General features: G+C 54.7%; 2 protein-coding genes across 2 annotated transcripts; one reads left to right on the forward strand and one right to left on the reverse strand.

The window, feature by feature from the left end:
- The first annotated feature begins 1,586 nt into the window (after positions 1 to 1,586).
- Positions 1,587 to 13,921, forward strand: LOC120870196 (copine-5). The gene is made up of 8 exons (XM_040249805.1): positions 1,587 to 1,627; positions 6,460 to 6,506; positions 8,488 to 8,669; positions 9,261 to 9,388; positions 9,631 to 9,733; positions 10,512 to 10,569; positions 10,981 to 11,054; positions 12,259 to 13,921. Exons 3-8 carry the CDS (start codon positions 8,520 to 8,522, stop codon positions 12,475 to 12,477), a joined length of 732 nt encoding a protein of 243 aa, XP_040105739.1. The 5' UTR covers positions 1,587 to 1,627; positions 6,460 to 6,506; positions 8,488 to 8,519; the 3' UTR covers positions 12,478 to 13,921.
- A 3,126-nt stretch (positions 13,922 to 17,047) lies between these two features.
- LOC120869784 (galanin receptor type 3-like) lies at positions 17,048 to 18,076 on the reverse strand. The gene has a single exon (XM_040249050.1). The coding sequence runs from the start codon at positions 18,074 to 18,076 to the stop codon at positions 17,048 to 17,050; it is 1,029 nt and encodes a 342-aa protein (XP_040104984.1).
- Between the last annotated feature and the right edge of the window lie 1,590 nt (positions 18,077 to 19,666).

A 19,666-nucleotide genomic window follows, 5' to 3' on the forward strand; every position in this document is an offset into this window, starting at 1 on the left:
AAGTGAGGAGCCAAAAATGAACCAGAGCCATCCCTACTCCAGAAAGCCTGATGATATTGGTTTGGGGTCTTCAGTCCAGCCGCAAGATGTTTTAAAAGCTTCCCGTGGAGTCTAATGATCGTAGAGGAGAGGCCACTGCCACAGTTCACTCCTAGAGACTAGGGAGGCTTTGTCCATCCACAGCGAATGGGGGTCTCCAAGGCCCAACTCAGTACTCACAGACTCTCTGTCATTTGGGCTGATGGCTCATCCGCTTTGTCAAGGGGAAGCCCTACCTGGTCTCCCCACCGAGTTGATAAAGATGACTGAATCTGTACCAGTAGGGGGCGCTACAAATCCTAGAGTGGAATTCTCTGACCCTGGTAAACTGTCCCCCGCCCCATTCTTGCCTCATTTAATTGACTTTGCCAAGATTGAAGGCAGGATGAGAAAGGGATGACAGAGGACGAGATGGTTGGATGCAATCACCAACTCGATGGACATGAGTTTGAGCAAGCTCCGGGAGTTGTTGATGGACAGGGAGGCCTGGTGTGCTGCAGTCTGCGGGGTCGCAAAGAGTCGGACACGACTGAGCAATTGAACTGAACTGAACTGCCAAGCTTTCATTTGTCTCCACGATCCTAAATCATTATCATAACCCACTGCCAGGTAGTTGCCTGTCTTGGGAAAGCTGATGCCAAAGCTGCCACGGGCATAGGTCAAGCAGCATCTGCTTAGGCAAGAGGGCCTCAGATGCTTAGTTACCTCCAGGGAAAGGAGAGGCTACTTAGGAGGGGCTTGGGTCTGAGAAGGTAGAGATGGGCGATGCTAGAGGAATGAGGTGGGACAAGTAAGGTTTAAAACAAGTGCAAACCAAAGAGGCATATTTCAAGATTAAAGCATATGTGCGTGCTCAGTCCTGTCCCAACTCTTTGCGACCCCATGGACTGTAGCCCACCAGGCTCTTCTGTCCATGGAATTTTCCAAACAAGAACACTGGAATGGGTTGCCGTTGCCTACTCCAGGGGATCTTCCCGACCCATGGATCGACCAGGGTCTCCTACATTGGCAGGCGGATTCTTTACCACTAAGCCTACAGGGAAGACCTTCAGGATTAATAGGTAGTGGATTAATATGGAAGCACGAAGCTTGTCAGTACTGACAGATCTTAGCCCTGTGTCGAGAGGACCCTGCCTCTCCCTCCACACCCGTGTCCACTTACAGAAAACTCAGTTCCTCGGCTTGAGCCCCTGTACTCCAGTGACAGAGACAGGGCCCTTCCAGGATGCAGTTTGGCATCAAGGTCAAGAGCACAGGGTCTGGGGCCAGACAGATCTGAATTCCCATCTTACCTGGTCACGTCCTGGTAGTGTCCTTGGACACACTGCATCCCTTCTTTGAGCCTCAGTTTCCTGGGCTGGAGAATGGAGATAATAATAGTACTTCATAGAGTTGTCGTGGGCACTGTTTGCAATGATGTGGGCGAAGCTGGCACATGCTGGGGGCTCCATCACCATCTGCAAAGCTCCCCGCACCCCCTCCCCGCTCAATGCTCCCCGCTGACCAAGCCTCTTTTTGTTTTCAAGGTCACGCTGCTTTCCTTTGCTGTGGAGTCAGAGTGCACGTTTCTCGATTACATCAAAGGAGGGTGAGAAGAGATTAAGCCTGGTTTGTTTGGCCTCAGGGGGAGGGAAGGGGCCTCCCCCACACGGACCTGAGCCAAGCTGACCCCACCTGGCCTCTCTGAGGTCCTGGCCAGAGCCTGGGATGCTGGGCTCTGATCAGACCTCCGGTATCTGGGCTCAGACAACTCCCCAGAGCCCTGCAGGGCCCTGATGTGGCTGCAGAGGGCGCTGCTGAGCCATGGAGGCTCGCTTGGGTCGTGGGCGGTCTCTGTGCGGAGGGGACCTGCAAGTGGTAGGGACTCCAAGAGACTCCATGACAAAGAGAACTAAGGGCTTAGGGAGGTGGAAAAGCCCTGATCTAGGCATCAGGAGGCCCAGGCCTTAGGCCCCTCTTTGCTGTGAACTGGCTGGAGTGGGCATCCATCTCCTCTGCTTACACGGAGAGGTTGGAATTTAGTGAATTCTAAGGTTCCTTCCTGCTCTGAGCTTCTGATAATGGTCTGTCTGGGAGGCGGTGATTAACCTGTCCAGTGTCATTAGGGACCTACAAGGAATAGGAGAAACTGGGACAGAGGCCAGGGGATGGTCCAACACAAGTTTAAGGAACAGAGACAACCAGAGGGGTTGGCCTCCGGGCCAAGGCAAGCAGAGAAACCTGGAGACTCCAGCCAAACAGCTCATGAGGAAAGAGTCTGACTCTGCAGTGAGGTCCTGCCCGTCATGCTCCCTGCCAGGACAGGTGCCGGGGCAGGGGTGTGGGTAGCCGAGAGCCCACAGGTGCAGGCAGGTGAGTGACTACACCTGTCTGGAAAGGAGACAGGCGGGGCCATTGCCAAAGGTTCATCCCAGCCAAGCCGTTGCTTGGCCGCCTGGTTCTCAGGGCAGAGGGAGGAGTCAGGCCCTGGGAAGCCACACTTACTCTCCCATGACGTGCCTCCCTGCCCCTCAAGCCTGCAGCCCGCAGGCTTGCAGCTCTCCTTGTCCCCGCTGAGCACACGCGCTTCCCGCAGTCCTCCAGAGGCCTCCCTGTCCCTCCCCCACATCAACTCCAGCCCCTGCCCTTGCTCCTTCCCCCATCAGAACTGCTCTGTGCTGTATCCTATTGAAAAACCACCCCTGATATCCCATGGTAATTTTCAAGCAACCCTCATCCTGTTTATCCTTCCCATTTGCATGCATGCACGCTAAGTTGGGTGTGCCCGACTCTGTGCAACCCTATGGGCTGTAGCCCGCCAGGCTCCTCTGTCCGTGGGCAGACTGCCCCCAATTTACAGGATACAGGGGGGCAGGGAAGATGATTATCTCCATTTTACAGAAGATGTCCGAGGCCACACCGCTTAGTCAGCGGCAGGGTTCATCCCGTCATCCACAGGCTGCGTTTCTTCCATAGTAATGAATCCACCGAGCTTCCCTTGTAGCTCAGTTGGTAAAGAATCTGCCTGCAGTGCAGGAGACCTGGATTCGATTCCTGGGTTAGGAAGATCCCCTGGAGAAGGAAATGGCAACCTGCTCCAGTATCCTTGCCTGGAGAATACCATGGACAAAGGAGCCTGCAGACTACAGTCCATGGGGTCACAAAGAGTCAGACACGACCGAGCGACTCAACCGCCACCACCACCACCACTGAATCCGCCTCATAGCTACAAGGTGGGGTGTGAGAGAGACGGATGAGTCCAAGGGCTGGGTGCTGTGAGGTCTCGTCATCTTGCTGAGAGGGCACTCACAGAAGCAAGCCCTGGCCCCCCTCCTCTCCTCTCTTCACACTCTGGAGAGCCTGGGTGAGGGAGCCGGCTCCAGGGAGCGAGAGGCCAGCGTGCGTGTCCAGGCAGGCAGCTGATGGAGGCGTTTGTCTAGGGATTCTCTCCTCCCTCACCCATCTGGACCAGGAGGAAGGCTCTGGGCGCCTCTGTCCCCTTGGAGTCAGAGATGGAACTGGTTGCTGAGCAACCTGTCCTTGCCCTTAGGCAGGAGAGGCGAGCCTGCAGGGAGTCACTTTTTGACAAAAGTACCTGCTTTTCAGTCCCTTCCTTCCCTGAGCCATTTCAGAACAAGAGCAGGAAAGACTACTTAAGGAGTGAAAAGCCTGCCTCTCCCTCACCTTTTTTTTTTTAATGTGGACCATTTTGTAAAATCTTTATTGAATTTGTTACAACATTCAGTTCAGTTGCTCAGTCATGTCTGAGTCTTTGCGACCCCATGGACTGCAGCACACCATGCTTCCCTGTCCATCATCGACTCCTGGAGCTTACGCAAACTCATGTCCATTGAGTCGGTGATGCCATGCAACCACCTCATCCTCTGTTGTCCCCTTCTCCTGCCTTCAGTCTTTCCCAGCAACAGGGTCTTTTCCAATGAGTCAGTTCTTCGCATCAGGTGGCCAAAGTATTGGAGTTTCAGCATCAGCATCCGTCCTTCCAATGAATATTCAGGACTGATTTCCTTTTAGGATGGACTGGTTGGATCTCCTTGCAGTCCAAGGGATTCTCAAGAGTTACAACAATGCTTCTGTTTTATATTTTGTTTTTTTGGCCACGAGGCATGTGGGATCTTAGCTTCCCAACCAGGCTTTGAACTCTTACCCCCTGCATTGGAAGGTGCAGTCTTAACCATTGGACCACCAGGGAAGTCCCTTCTCTCACCCTCTATTTGGAAGAGCCAGGCTGACAGGGTCTCTCAGCTGCAGTCCTGCAGGCCAGAACCACCTCTTGCCACCCTGTGGCTCCTTCTCCCTCAGAGCTTGGAGTCTACTGAATGCTCTGGCCGAGGGCAGCAGACAAGGGGAAGGTGTGTGGGGAGGACTGTCCCTGGCCGGCAGACCCTGGGTGGGGTCTCCTGCTCACCAGGTCCTTCCCCCTTCCCGGAGATGGAAGGTTCCCTGAGCAGCAGCTCAGCTGTGATCAAGTGCAGCGAGGGCTGTGGTTTCTGATAGGGACTGTCTCCTCAGTGCAGGTGAGGTGAGCCCTGCGTGCGTGCTAAGTCACTTCAGTCATGTGGACTCTTCATGACCCCATGGACTGTAGCCTGCCAGGCTCCTCTGTCAATGGGATTCTCCAAGCAAGAATACTGCAGTGGGCTGCCATCCCCTCCTCCAGGGGGTCTTCCTGACCCAGTGATCGAACCCAGGTCTCTTATGTCTCCTGAACTGGCAGGCGGGTTCTTTACCACTGCTGCCACCTGGGAAGCCCAGTGTGAACCTCACCGTATATCATCCATGGTCAAAACTCAGAGCAGAGTCTTCCCGGGTGTGATTCCAGAGCCCCCTCCTCAGAATCGCTGCTTGAAGGGAGGGGATGTTTGCTGATTCTGGGGCCCCATCTCAGACCAGCTCCCTCCCTGGGAGGGAAGCCCTGGGACAGTCTTTGTAAACAAGCTCCCCTGGTGACTCTACACTCACTGTGTGTGAGAATCACAAGACTAGACTTTATCAGGGATTCGTGTCTTGTCAGCTTTGTTTTGTCAGCATCTGGCACGGAACCTAGAACAGCCAAACCCTCAAAAAGTTTTAACCCTGAATATGAATCCTCAAAGCCTATTTTTTTTTTATTATGGAAAAATTCCAAACAGGCAAAAGTGGAGAGATGGTATGATAAGCCCCCAAGTACCCTCCACCCAGATTCGACAGTTACCAGCTCACAGACAGTCTTGTTCCACACACTCACACTTCCACCCAATTATTTTGAAGCTCCGGACATCATGTCTCACCCTCTAATTACTTCAGGATGTGTCTCTAAAATAGAAAAGGACTCTCTCTTTGTAAAATATAACATCAATACCAAAATCACACCTAAAAACCAAGTAGTTCCTTAATGCCAACTGTCTAGTCAGTACTCAAATTTCTCCAGTTGTCTTATAATGTTTTTGAATTGGCTTATTTGAATGCAAAATTGAGGCAAGGTCCATATATTGCGATTGGTTGATTTGTCTCATAATTATCTTTTGTTTTTTGATCACACCGCTCCTTGTGGGATCTTCGTTCCCCAACCAGGGGTTAAACCGGGGTGCCCTCAGCAGAGAAGGCGCCCAGTTCTAACCACTGGACCACCAGGGAATTCCTCATTATCTTTTCATCTAGTGGTTCCCCCAAGTGCCTGAAGGGCTTGCTAAGACAAATTCCTGCACCCCACCAGGGGATTCTGGTTCAGTAGGTCTACTGGGGGCCTGAGACTCCTCACAGATTCCCGTGTGACCCTGATGCTGCTGGCCCATGGGCGATCTTCCAGTAATGCTCCTACAGAATTTCCCACAGGCTCCCCCTGCATCTCCCTCAGTGTCACTTAACATATTCCTCTGTCCCCTGTGTTTCCTGTAAACCACTGGTAGATAGTTCTGGAAGCTCAGCTGATTCCAGTTCCATTTTTTTTGGCAAGACAGCTTCATGGGTGGTGGTTTGTTCTTCCCTCAGGAGATGCACAATGTTTGTCTTTTTTTTTTTTTTTTTTTGGCCAGGTTAAACAGTAAGGCTAAATCAGCTTTAACCCTGAATCTGACTCCAAATTTGAGCCAGGAATACAGGGAAACCCTACTTCACTGGCCTCCGGGGGGCCCGGGGGCAGGGTTTGGAGAGGAAATAAGTGATCGTAGCCACGTGCCCAGCAGAATGTAAACATCTTTGGAGGGCTGTCCCACTGCCTCACTCTTCTGATGCTCACAGCAGGCCTCTGGGGGAGGGTGGGGCTGATGCTACTCTTCCCGTTTTGCAGACCTGAAAGAGACAAATGCTTCACCCAGGCTAAGTACATGACATGCAGCGGGGCTGGGGCAGAAGCCGGGGTTCTCCCTCCGGTCCAGTACGCTTCACCCTCCCCACAGCCCTGCCTTTGGCCAGCTAACTCCCCTGTTGTCCTCCTCCTTCTAGGACCCAGATCAACTTCACAGTGGCCATTGATTTCACAGCCTCCAATGGTGAGTAGCAGGCATGGGCAGAGGAGCTGGATGGGGGCGGGGGGCCTGGAAAGGGGAGGGCTTTTCAGGACTGTGGTAGTTGTCCCTAGCTGGACGCCAGGTCTTCCGTACTCTCTGGCCTCATCCTCCCAAAAAGGAGGAATGTGGGCCTGGAGAACCAAAGATACAGCCAAGGTGGCAAAGGTATTCGCTGATTGGATGGTGGTCACTCGCAAAGCCGGGCTCTGGGCCCACATGCCCCGAGCCTTGCTCTTGAGGACGCCTAGCCTCCCTGGGGGAGTAGGAGAGCGACGCTGTGGGGAGCCCTGGAGCAGAGGTGTTTCCTCCCAGGATCAAACTGCACACCCCCTGTGCAGGCCAGGGCTTCCCAGGTGGCACTAGCGATAAAGAACCTGCTTGCCAGTGCAGGAGGTGTAAGAGACGATGCCCTGGAGGAGGGCGTGGTGACCCACTCCAAGTGTTCTCGCCTGGAGAATCCCACGGACAGAGGAGCCTGGCGGGCTACAGTCCCTGGGGTCACAAAGTGTCAGACATGACTGAGCAACCAGGCTCGAGCAGAAGCATAATGTGCAGGCCAGCCCGCAGGCCGGAGGTGAGGCAGAGGCAGGACTAGGAGGCGGGGCACTCGGGGGCTCCAGGCCTCGCCTTTGCTAGGGCTGCCCCAGCTTCCTTCCTTCCCTGACTTCTCCAGGGTGGCCGAGCGGTTGGGAGCAATCAGTGCCTAACTGTTAGAGCCATGACAGCCTTCCTTGGATTCTGGACCCACATTAATCCCTGCCCAATCAGAAGTTCCTCAGGTCTGGTAGTCCTCAGGCATGTCAGAAGCGTCTCCCTGCAGGCCCTACCACAGCAGAGTGCTGAGATGTCAGAGCTGAGGTGCGGTGCTTAGTATTCATAACAATGAGGAGAGTTACAGTAACATCTGTTTAATCCTCACAATAGTCCAGTGAGGCGGGGACTGTCATTAGTATAGTGTAGTGTTAGTCGATCAGCTGTGTCTGACTCTTTGCGATCCCATGGACCATAGCCCGCCAGGGTCCTCTGTCCGTGGGATTCTCCAGGCAAACATACTGCAAGTAGGTGGCCATTCCCTTCTCCAGGGGATCTTCTCGACCTAGGGATTGAACCCGGGTCTCCTGGATTCCAGGCAGATTCTTTACCATCTGAGCCACCAGGGAAGCCTGGGGACTATTATTACCCCCATTCTACTGCTGGGGAGACAGGCTGAGTGGTTAAGCATTCGTATCCAAGATCACACAGCAGGAAGTAGAAAGAGGATTAATACTTGGCAGCCTGTGCTGTACTACTCTCGTTAATAAAGAAGTAACTAAAATATGGACCGTATCAGTGGTGACAAAGGCTATGGAGAACAAGCCAGGAAGAGGGGTGGGGACTGTAGCTTTCAACAGGCTCCAGGGAAGACCACAGCAGACCTGAAGAGGGAGGGGGCAAGGCATGCGCACATCTGTGGAAGAGTGTCCCAGAGCAGAGGGAACAGCCTTTGCCAAGGCCCTGAGGCGGGGGCGGAGAGAGGCTGGAACTGAGGGAGTAACGGGATGGTAGGAGATGCGGAGAGGTGTCATGGGAGGCCAGCTCCAGTGGGGCTGTGTGGGCCCTCGTAAGGACTTCAGATTCAGCTCTGGGTGAAATGGAAACATCGGGGCATTTTGAGCAGAGAAGAGGTGTGATTGGGTGAGTTTTGACGTAGACTCAGCCGGGTGGATGTGCTGAGTGTAGACACAGGGCAGAGACCCGGAGATCAGGCTGCTGCGAGCTTGCTCGTCCTACGAGCAAGAGGCTAGATTCACAGAGGAGGGACTCAGGCTACATTCGGAGGGTTTTGCAGCTATGGTTTGCTTGAGAATTGAATGCTCAGCAAGGGAAGGAAAGGGGTGCCCTTGGACACCCCCTTCTGCATTCCGAGCCCGGGGACTTGGCGTGTCCGGGCCATCCGGTGTCCCCCCTTGTCCCCACTTTGCAGGGAACCCCTCGCAGTCCACATCGCTGCACTACATGAGCCCCTACCAGCTGAACGCCTACGCACTGGCGCTGACCGCCGTCGGGGAGATCATCCAGCACTATGACAGCGACAAGATGTTCCCCGCCCTCGGCTTCGGGGCCAAGCTGCCCCCGGACGGCAGGGTGTCCCACGAGTTCCCGCTGGTAGGAGACCCCAGGAGAAAGGGCTGTGGCCTGAGCTGGGGGGCCCTTGCCCATCCTGCCTGCCTGGGGACTTGAGCTGCGGGCTTTGTGGGAGCAGACTGCCTGCTGGGGCTTGGAGCGGGACTTGTATCGGAGCTCGGGTCAGAACCCCACTCCCCACCTCGGTCACAATCATCTCCCCTGTGAAGCCACCCACAGTGGGCTCTGCCCTCCTTTTCTCAACAAGACCCTGGTGGAGGTGGAGTGGAGTCATGGCTGAACTATTCCCTAAGACCTCAGAAATGAGGATTAAAAGGGTCTGAACAACTGCAGGTAATTCTAGGATGGGAGGATGTGTCTGGGCAGATACAGGGAGTAGGACAAGGAGCCCGTCTAGACACTGCTCACCTGGAGCTTGTGCTGCCCTTCATGGTGGGCCTTGGGGCTCTCTCCCCAGCCCCCACCCCCGAGCCCCCACCAGAGAAGCCTAGGAGGGCCCAGGCCTGCAGGCCTCCTCCATCCTGGCTCAGCCGCCCCCCAGACCACCCCTCTGCCCTCCTTCCCACCCCTCCTTCCTTCCTGGGCTCAGCTCCCCACCCCCTGTGCTCCCAGAACGGCAACCAGGAAAACCCCTCGTGCTGCGGCATCGATGGCATCCTAGAGGCCTACCACCACAGCCTGCGCACGGTGCAGCTCTACGGCCCCACCAACTTCGCCCCCGTGGTCACCCACGTGGCCAGGTGAGCACGGGGTCACTGGACAGCCCTCCCCGCAGCTCGCAAGGGGCTTCCTTCCATCCCCGTCCTCTCAGGAAGGCGGGAGGGCGCGTCTCTTCCCACTGATTTACTTTTGGGGACGCCCTGACCCTAAAAAGACCTCCCCCCACCAAAGAGCTGTCACACCAGTGTTCAGGGTCCTTGTGCGGGGGGTCGGCGTGCCCAGCGTCCCAGCAGACAGACCGCTGCCCCCTGCCCTGCCCCAGGAACGCGGCCGCAGTGCAGGACGGCTCCCAGTACTCGGTGCTGCTCATCATCACAGATGGGGTCATCTCGGACATGGCGCAGACCAAGGAGGCGATCGTCAACGTGAGCAGGGGGTGGGGGCAGGGGGTGGGGAAATCTGGGGGTACACCTTGCCTCCTTTGGGGAGACCTGTGGGGCATGGCTTCTCTTCTTCCTGCCCTCTTTGGGACCACTCCTGGTTTCTCCCTGTAGAGCCTGGAGGGCCAACAGCAGGGTTTGGGGGGTGGAGGGGGTTCCAGCTGATGAAGGATCCGACTGGCAAACTCTGTACCCACCTCTTCATCACATGGGTGGTCCACTCCCTCCAGACTCCTATGGCTCTCTCATTAACCCACCTCTGGGGCTGCTGCCCCAGACCCCAGCCCAGCTTGGCCAGGTAGAAGAGATGGGAGGTCCCGAGAGGTGGAGACCTGGAAACATGGAACCCGCCACGGGGTGGTCTCCCTGCACAGGGGCTCTGGCCACAGCTGGCCCTCCCTCCAGGCCCACCTGATGGAGGTCCAGAGGCAGAGGAGAGGACGGGGTGTCGCAGAAACAGACCTGTGACCCGCCTCCCCTTTGCCTCCCTCCTTCTCGATTCCCGCTTCCTCTCTGGTGTCCCCACCTCCATCCCCTTTGGTTGGTGCCCTCTTTCCTGCCTCCCTCTTTTTCTGTGTTTCTCTGTGTGTCTCCATCCTCCTCTTCTCCATTTCTTCCCTGACCGCCTCCCTTTCTTCTGTTGGCCCACCCCTTCCCTTCCCTACCCACGATCTCCCCTTTCTTTTAACCGGCCCCTCGGCTGGGCCCTCACCCCTCCCACCCCCCCTCCACCTCCTGCGTTGTCTCCCACATTGCCTCCCAGGCCGCCAAACTCCCCATGTCCATCATCATCATCGGCGTGGGCCAGGCAGAGTTCGACGGTGAGTCCCCACCGCCCCCTGACATGTTTCCCCAGAGGCTTCAGGCCCTTGGGAGTGACCCCTCCCAAAAGAGCAAGGACTCACACCCCGGTCTGTGCGAGACTGTCTGGGTGAGCAGGTAGGGTGTGAGAGTGCATTTGTTTGCACAGGGAGGGGTGTGTCAAGGTGCGTACCCCACGCCCACACCCCAAGGCTGTGGGGAGGAGGCCCCTAGTCACTCCTCCAGCCTCCACCCTGGGAGCCTGCAGGGGCGGCGGGGAGGGCTGCCCGGGACTAGGCTCCTCCTGTCTCCTGGCTTCAGCTTTCTCATCTCTGACGCGGGGGCCTGGGCCGGCAGCCTCTGTTCTGCCAGGCTCAGGTGCCCTCCGGTTAGCTCCCCCACCCCTTGTCTTTACCCCCTCCCCCCAACAGCCATGGTGGAGCTAGATGGCGATGATGTGAGGATCTCCTCCCGGGGAAAGCTGGCTGAGCGGGACATTGTCCAGGTGAAGCCCAGACCTTGGCTTTCCCCACAGAAAACACAAGAGTCCCCCTAGCCAGGCTGACCTCACTCCCCCTTCTGGGGGCTTCTCTGGAAAGGGGCCCTGGAGGGAGGCATTGGTAGTGCTAGAATGGCCTGGCCATCATAGAAGGAGATAGGAGTCAGCTGTGGGGCTGGACACCCCCCCACACACCATGTCTGAGACTCACCCCTAGCCTGGTGTTACCCCACCTGCAACGCTCACACCCAGCCCTCCCTGAGCCTGCAGCGTCTCCTGTAGAACACAGAGGCCTAGTTTCTCGCACCTTCTGTTGCTTTCTGCCAGGCTGCCTTCCTAAGTGAGGTGGCAAACCCTGGGAAGGTGGAGGCGGTGTCTAAAGGGCTGCTGCAGCCCTTTTCAAGAATGAGTGTTGCCTGGTTCGCTGAATCAGTGCCAGCCTCCCCGCAGAGAATGGCAAATGTAACAGCAGACAGGTCTTTGTCCTCGGGGAATCCCTGTCCAGTCAAGCCTCAGAATGCGCCTCAGTAAGCACACACCCCTCTGTGACTCTGCTGCAGACTGAGGCCCTGGTGCTTAGGAGATTCAGAATTAAAAAAAAAAAAAAAAACCCACAGTCTCCATACTGCCTCCTCCCACATGAAAAAAATTCAAATCGGGGAGCAGTCATTCCAGATGTGGAGACCGAAGTTGGGGGGGCAGTCTGGGAGGCGTGTGCAAAGGCCTGGAGGCAGGCTTGAGCCTGAGGCACAGGAGTGGGGGGTGAGGGGGATGGGGGTGGCAGACCTCTCCTGGGAGGAAGCCATAGGAGTGGCCAGAAAGGGAACCCAAAGAGGCAGGAGGGACTCTGCTGCAGAGGTGGGAGGAGACCTGCAGGGTCCGTTTTCCAGAGACCAGGCATTCCCCTCAGCATTTCCCGAGTGTCTGCTAAGTGCCTCTGCTTGATGCAGCTACTTAATCAGAGATTAAGGAATCTTTTCAGTAGTGTATCCTGGCATGAACAGTGTTCAGTAAGTTATTTTTTGAGTGAATGAAAGAATAGTGACTATGATACAGCCCTTTAGAGAATCACTATGCTGAGGAAGGCTTGGGGCAAGCCAGGCAGAGGCTGGGCAGGAGTGGGACAGGAGCCCAGGCCTGGAGATTTAGGGGGTGAGGGCTGGTGTCCAGAGGGAGACCTGGCCTCACCCTGCCTCCCCCTGCTGGACAGTTCGTGCCCTTCAGGGACTACGTGGACCGCACGGGCAACCACGTGCTGAGCATGGCGCGCCTGGCCCGTGACGTGCTGGCCGAGATCCCCGACCAGCTGGTGTCCTACATGAAGGCGCAGGGCATCCGCCCGCGCTTCCCGCCCACGGCCACGGCTCGCTCTCCCCCACAGTCCCCGGCCCGCACACCCCCAGCTTCCCCGCTGCACACGCACATCTGAGCGTGTGGTCTGCTCGGATGGCTGGGGCTTAGGCCAGTAGAAAGGTGGGCGGGGCGCCCAGACCCTGCTGCGGTCTGCCTGCCCAGCCTATGGAACACGTGTGCCTGGGAGGCTGGCGGGGCGGGGCTTCTGGAGACTCCTCCCACACTGCTCCATTCCCCGAAGTCTGGAGGTACAGGTGATGAGTTGGGGATCTGGGCCCCTCCTTCTCTTCTTTCACCGACGCCTGGTTCTGGACCAGCCAGGAAGATGCTAATCAGGACCACCTGGGTCCCCCTCAGCCCACCTAGGCAATCTTCGTCTGCTCCTTTATCACCCTGAGCCGGGGCTGAGCTTCCCACCACCAGGTCCCCTGCTCCTGTGGTGTCTACTCCTGTACCAGCCCTCTGACCCCCACCTCGATGTCTCTCCTGTCCCTGTTTCTAATGAACCCCATGAGGCTGCTGGGTTTTGAGGAATGCCCAAACATGTGACCCCCTCCCTGGGACCCTTGCATGTAGCGGGAGTACTACAGACCCGTGAAGGAGACGCTGTGGTAGCGGATGGAGGCCGCGCGGTGGGCGAGGAATGGAAGCTTATCAGGCACAGAGTCCTTCCTGGTGCCTCTCCAGCCCAGTATGATGCTGGTTCTAGACAGAAATCCACAGGCCTCTCCTGGTCTGCGCCCATAGGGACCTTAGCAGTTGGCTCCTGGCCTCAGACAGCCCCTTCTCTCCCCAGAGGCTGCCCAGGGTCCTTGGGGTGCAATCCTCTACCACCCACCTGGAGGCTTGGGCAAAAAGCAGCCCTGCTCCAGCACTCTGACACTGCCCCTCTATCCCATGGGGATGGGGGATCCCTGGGTTTAACCCTGCCTCCAGCCCCTGCTGGCTGCAGGAACCCAAGCAAAGCCTTTCTACCTTCTGGATCTGTTTCCACATCTGCAAGGCAAGAGGGTTGACCAGATGGCCCTGGGTTTACCTTCAGCTCTAATGGTCTGAGAGTCCTCAGTCATTCCGTGTCCAGCTTCCCCCATCCTACTCCTCACTAGTGCTGCCCGTTAAGGCCGTCTTGGCTCTAGGTTCACCCTGTTCCATCCCATCACCCCAAATCCACCCTAGTCCCTCAGCCTTGAGCTCCTGGCCTCTGAGCCAGAGCCCCTCCCCCTGTTGTGGGAAAGGTGAGAAAGATGATCTCGTGCCTGGGCCCCCACAGCTGCCCAGCCTTTACCCACCTGGGGAAGAGGTCATGCATGCCAGTCCCTCCTGCTGCACGGGGCTCCTCTGCCCACTGAACCTCCCATGCCTGGTGGAGACCAGGCCATACCCCGTCTGTTGCGGACACTGCTTCCCTTCCCATCATGCATGATGGTGGCGTTTCTATGCTGTCTGGTCCTGTGCCCGTCTCTGAGACAGTCTCTGTGTGGAATTTGCCTTAAACTGAAGTAAACTGGATTCTTTTACTAAAGTTCTTTGTTTTCCTTTGTCCTTTGAAAAATAGCACAGATGTTGCTGTGTGAGAGTCCAGGTTCTCCTCGCTCTCTTTTTTCCCCTCTTTTGTTCAACAAAAATGTGCTGAACAGCTATGTGCCAGGGTCCGTGCTAGGCACTGCGGATGCACCAGTGAACGAAACACGGGGGCCCCGTCTCCATGTCGAGCTTACAGCAGACACACAACAGGACAGGGGAAACACAGTAAGCGCATAAACGAATAGGTAAAGAACGACTTCCAGTGGTGGTAAGTGTCACAAAGGAAAATAACAGAATAAGACGATAGAGAGTGACAGGGTGACATTTTAAAAGAGGTGGTCGGGGAGGGGCCCTCTCTGAGGAGATGACAGTTAGATGAGCCCTAAGCAAAGGAGAGAGAGAGGCATGCTGGTATCTAAGGCAAGAGGGCTTCAAGGAGCAGGAGCAGCACGTAGAAGGCCCTGGGGTGTGTTTGAAGGACAGCAGGAAGCCAGTGGGTTAAACCTGCATTAAGGAGGGAAGAGTAGGCGTCTCCTTGGTACTCCAGTGGTTAAGACTCCACACTTCCATTGCAGGGGGCACAGGTTCAATCTCTGGTCAAAGAACTAAGATCCTACATGCCACAGCAGGCAGCCAAAAGCAACAAGGAGGGGACAGTGCAGGAGATGGGTTTGGGGGTGGAGAATCTGGAATGTGCAGGGCCTTGTAGGTCATAGTAAGGTCTTCAGTGTTACTCTGAATCAGGGAGCCACTAAGGAGGTGAGAGAGGTGAGCAACATGATCAGATTATTCTGTGAGTGACTTTATTGCACTTGCTCACTCATCTCTCAGCAAGTGTTGAGTGAGCATTAGTGCCAGGCCTTGCTCAGGTTTGGAGACCTTGCTCACACCCAATTGCATCCTCCGCAGGCCTCTAACCCCTGCTCTGGAGAAATAAGCAATAAATACTACCGCCCTAAGGTATCAATACGAAACCAGTAGGAAGGGCCAGGATCTGTGAGTACCAAAGGGAGACTCTTGGGACAGCCTAGACCACTGGTCCCCAACCTTTTGGGCACCAGGGACCGGTTTCCTGGATGTCAGTTTTTCCACAGGGTTGTGGGGATGGTTTTGGGATAATTCAAGCACATTACATTCATTATGCCACTGCTGATCTGACAGGAGGCCAAGCTCAAGGGGTAATGTGAGCGATGGGGAGCGGCTGTAAATACAGATGAAGCTTTGTTTGCTCACCCACTGCTAACCTCCAGCTCTGTAGCCCTGTTCTTAACAGGCCAAGAATCAGTACCAGTCAGTGGCCTGGGGGTTAGGGACCCCCAGCCTAGACAACTCACAGATCATGTGTCCAGGATGAGTTACTGCTCCTGTGTGACAGGGCCATCTCTCCTCCCTTGCAGGACTGTCATAGGGCCAGAATAACATGCAGTTGTGCACATATGAAGCGTGTGACATGCACAGGACCTGCTGCGCTCAGTGTGCAATAAACACCACCTTCCTCCTCATCGCTTTTCACATATAAACTCCTGTGGCCACGAGGGCCCAGGATCACGGGAAAAGGGATCTCTCCCTTCTCTGGGCGAGTTTGTTCTCGGATTAGCCCTCCAGGCAGCCATTCCCAACCTGCACATCGCAAGACACTGGTACTAATTACACCAAAGTTTGGGACTTGCTTGCTTCTGACGATTTTATAGTAAATTAGAGCTGATTCACCACTGTCCTTATAATTAGATGCCCCTCTGACTTGCATTCTGATCTGCTTTGAGTGGGAACCGGGTGGGGTCACAGCTCTAGAAGAAGGAAGTTCCCATAACCAGTGGCCTGATTTCCCTCACCTTGGGCACCCATGGGAAAGGGTTGGGAGGAGAAGACTGCCTGGCAGGGGAATTGAGGCTCAGAGCCGCCGCCCCAGGGCGCCGGGAGCGTCTTCATTGTGCTCAAGACAGTAGCTTCTCTCCTGGGTTCTTTCCCAATGATGTGTTCCACGGAACACTGGTTCCCTGGCAGGGGTTTTGGGAAGCTGCTGGCTCCAAGGCCCTCTCAGAGTCCCAGGGGTTGTCAGGGTGTTTGAGGCTCTGATTAGTCTTATGGCAAAGAGACTATATTTCTTAAGCTTTTTGACCATGGTGTGTGTGCGTGTGTGTGTGTGCATCTGTGTGTGTGCGTGTGTGTATTTCGCTGTAACACCATCACCGAGCAGAAGCTGTCTTGGGAATTTCAGTGGAGACACACCTCCCTGGTTCCCAGGCCAACACAAAAGCCTGAGGCTTTTCCCTAGGAGGCCTGAAGGAGGGCATGGAGTTGGGGAACTTCTCAGAGGGGATGGGTAGCAAAGGTGAAGCCATTTGGTTCTGGACAGAAGGAAGAGGCCTCAAAAGGCATCTCTGCCCCGGCCACATCAGGAAGAGAAACCACAGAGAAGAAAAAGATGGTGTTCAGGAATTCACAGACTCATGGCTCCACTTTGACTTTACTTCATGGGGTTCCTATATTATGCTGAGAAGTGTGTGTGTGGCAGAGCTGGGGGAGGGCAGGCAGAGAAGAAAGAGGAGATTGAAGGGCCCCCCCTCCCCGGACTATGAGCCCCTACTCAGCCTGCCCATTCAATCTCCAGGCCTTCAGGATTGAGGACCCCAGGTTATCAGCCCCCAGATCATTCTGCTAATCATTTCTCAGCCTTTAGAAGTCCCTTTCCCACTCTCATTTCAAATGCCCATGAATTAACAAAAATAAGATTATACTAATAGTAGTAATAACCAATACTCAAGCACCAGGCATTCCTTTAATCACTGTATATTCGGGAAGTTTATCTTCTTAACAACCTGTGAAAAGGGTACTATCAGGATTCTACTTTCCAGATGAGAAAACTGAAGCATAGAGAGGTTGAGGGGCTTTTCAGGTCATACAACTAGAAAGCCGTGGAGCCCATCGGTATCCATCTGAGCCCCAAGGAAAAACGGGTGCCACGATCTAGTTGCTGTTTAACTGCTGCGTCACCTTTGCTGGGCTGCTTCCCATCTCTGGATCTTCGTCTCCCTACTGGTAAAATGGAGGGGATGGGATCTAATGTCGCTAGGGATCTTCCCGTCTCTTTTGAATTTCAGCCTTCCCATCAGCCTAATCTCTCAGACCCCCACCAGGCCCCAGAGGCTTCCCGGGGCCCCATCATGTCCAGGCTGGACACTCTCCATCACCACGCCAGTTCCTCCCACAGCCCTGGGATGCCTGGCTGCCAGCGGCCTGCGAAAGAGGTCCCCGAGCGTGGCCCGGAAGGGGCGAGAGAGGTAGAAGCAGAGGACGGGGCTGACAGCACAATTGGAGTAGGCCAGGAGAGTGCAGAGGCTGGAGGCCACGTAAGCCACGGGCGTGGCAGGCAGGTCACCCATAGCTGCCACGTAGCCCAGCACAGAGCAGGGCCCCCACATCAGCACAAAGACCACCAGCACTACGAGGATGAGCCCGGTGTTCTCCTGATGCTCCCGGGCACTCTCCCCCACGGGGCCCCGGGGCTGCGTCCACAGGAGCCAGCCCATGTGGCCGAAAGAGCAGCCCAGCCCCAGCATGCAAGGCAGGAAGGCCAGGGCTCCCAGCAGCGTGAAGTAGCAGGAGGTCTGAGCAGGGTTCAGAAGTAAGAGGCAGGCCCAGGCCCCCTCCTGTAAAACCGCTCGCTGGAACAGCCAGGTGGGCAGCGAGGCCGTGAGGCCCAGGGCCCACATGGCCCCACAGAGCAGCCGGCGGGCACCCGGGCCGGACGGGAGGGCCAGGTCAGGCCGGGCCACAGCCACGTGGCGCAGGAGCGCCGTGGCCACCATGCTGTAGAAGGTGCAGAACATGGTGGCGCTGTTGGCGGCCTGGCTGGTGGTGCAGACAGTGGGGCCCAGCCACCAGTCCTGCCGCAGGAAGCTCAGCAGGAGCACCGGCACCACACAGGCCAGGAAGAGCAGGTCGGACAGCGTGATGTTCACCATGAGGCTATTGGTCAAGGAGAGGAGCGGGCGGGGGGCGCCCGGGCCCCGGCCCACCACCAGCAGCATCAGCCCATTGGCCAGCAACCCCACCAGCAGGATGAGACCACAGACCCCTGCAAAGACGAGTCGGAGTGGTTGCTCGGCTGTGGCTGTGGGCCCAGCGCTGGACGTGGCGTTGGCCTCCATTCTGCTGCTCCAGACACACAAGGACAGCGCAGAAGCCAGGCCGCAGGCCACCTTCCTCTTTCCCTGCCGAGCTCCCTCCTCTCACAGACCCCTGCACACAGTGGGTGCCCCGGGCCTGCCCCAGCCCCTCGAGACCTCTCAGCAACCTGGTGGGATGGGCTCTGTCAGTGCCCTGGGTTCAAATCCCGACTCTGCTACTTGGGAGCGTCGCGGTCTGGTGTGGAGCTGGTGTGGCTTGTGCTGCTCAGCCTCATCTGTAAGGAATCGAGGAAATGAAGGAAGTAAAACAGGTGTCAACAGTAACTGTCACGCAAGGATGAGATGGAGGTAATTTTCATTTTCTTCTTTATAACTGCTGTATTTCTAAAATTTTGCAGGGGGTACAAGTTGAATCTGATAAATAAATATTTATATATTATATTATATATACTATACAAAATATATAGTATATTATATATAGTATATATACTATATTACTATAACATATATAGTATATATACTATATATGATATTATAACATTGTATGTTACTATATATTATATGTTACTATATATTATAATATACAGTAATACTATATATATTACTAGTATGATATGACACCAGTGTATATATATATATATATATAGTATACACACTACATATATGTAGTATACATTGGAAGAAAAGTTATGACCAACCAAGATAGCATATTCAAAAGCAGAGACATTACTTTGCCGACTAAGGTCCGTCTAGTCAAGGCTATGGTTTTTCCTGTGGTCATGTATGGATGTGAGAGTTGGACTGTGAAGAAGGCTGAGCACTGAAGAATTGATGCTTTTGAACTGTGGTGTTGGAGAAGACTCTTGAGAGTCCCTTGGACTGCAAGCAGATCCAACCAGTCCATTCTGAAGGAGATCAGTCCTGGGATTTCTTTGGAAGGAATGATGCTAAAGCTGAAGCTCCAGTACTTTGGCCACCTCATGGGAAGAGTTGACTCATTGGAAAAGACTCTGATGCTGGGAGGGATTGGGGGCAGGAGGAGAAGGGGACGACAGAGGATGAGACGGCTGGATGGCATCACTGATCCGATGGACATGAATCTGAGTGAACTCCGGGAGTTGGTGATGGACAGGGAGGCCTGGCGTGCTGCGATTCATGGGGTCGCAAAGAGTCGGACACGACTGAGCGACTGAACTGAACTGAAGTATATATATATACTAAGTCTACTTATATATATATACTTAGTAGACTACATATATGTAGAAGTATGCTACATATATGTAGTGTGTATACTATATATATACACTAGTGTCATATACATACTAGTATAGTATACTTAGTATAGTATACATATGTAGTATAGTATACATATTTAGTATAGCATATATATTATTATACATTTAGTATAGTATATATATTTATTTAGTATATAAATATATATAGGCACTATACATGTTTTTAAACAAAACCTTGCCCTGCCTATGAAATGAGCAAGTTTTAATTTGAAGTTCAAGTGGAAAAATGAATATGCAAGGGCTTTGAGAAAGTAATAAAGCCCCAACAAGTGGTTCCCAAGCATATTTGCACATTGGGATCAGCTGAGGAGTTTCA

The sequence above is a fragment of the Oryx dammah genome, unplaced genomic scaffold, assembly GCF_014754425.2.
Source record: "Oryx dammah isolate SB20612 unplaced genomic scaffold, SCBI_Odam_1.1 HiC_scaffold_11, whole genome shotgun sequence".
Lineage (NCBI taxonomy): Eukaryota > Metazoa > Chordata > Mammalia > Artiodactyla > Bovidae > Oryx > Oryx dammah.

What these genes read in the sequence shown, in the direction of transcription:
- LOC120870196 (XM_040249805.1), top strand. Translation starts at nt 8,520, where the DNA reads ATGAGCCCCTACCAGCTGAACGCCTACGCACTGGCGCTGACCGCCGTC. An exon ending in TGTCCCACGAGTTCCCGCTG is followed by an intron (nt 8,670 to 9,260) that starts GTAGGAGACCCC and finishes CTGTGCTCCCAG; the next exon opens with AACGGCAACCAGGAAAACCC. An exon ending in CTGAGCGGGACATTGTCCAG is followed by an intron (nt 11,055 to 12,258) that starts GTGAAGCCCAGA and finishes CCTGCTGGACAG; the next exon opens with TTCGTGCCCTTCAGGGACTA.
- LOC120869784 (XM_040249050.1), bottom strand. Translation starts at nt 18,076, where the DNA reads ATGGAGGCCAACGCCACGTCCAGCGCTGGGCCCACAGCCACAGCCGAG.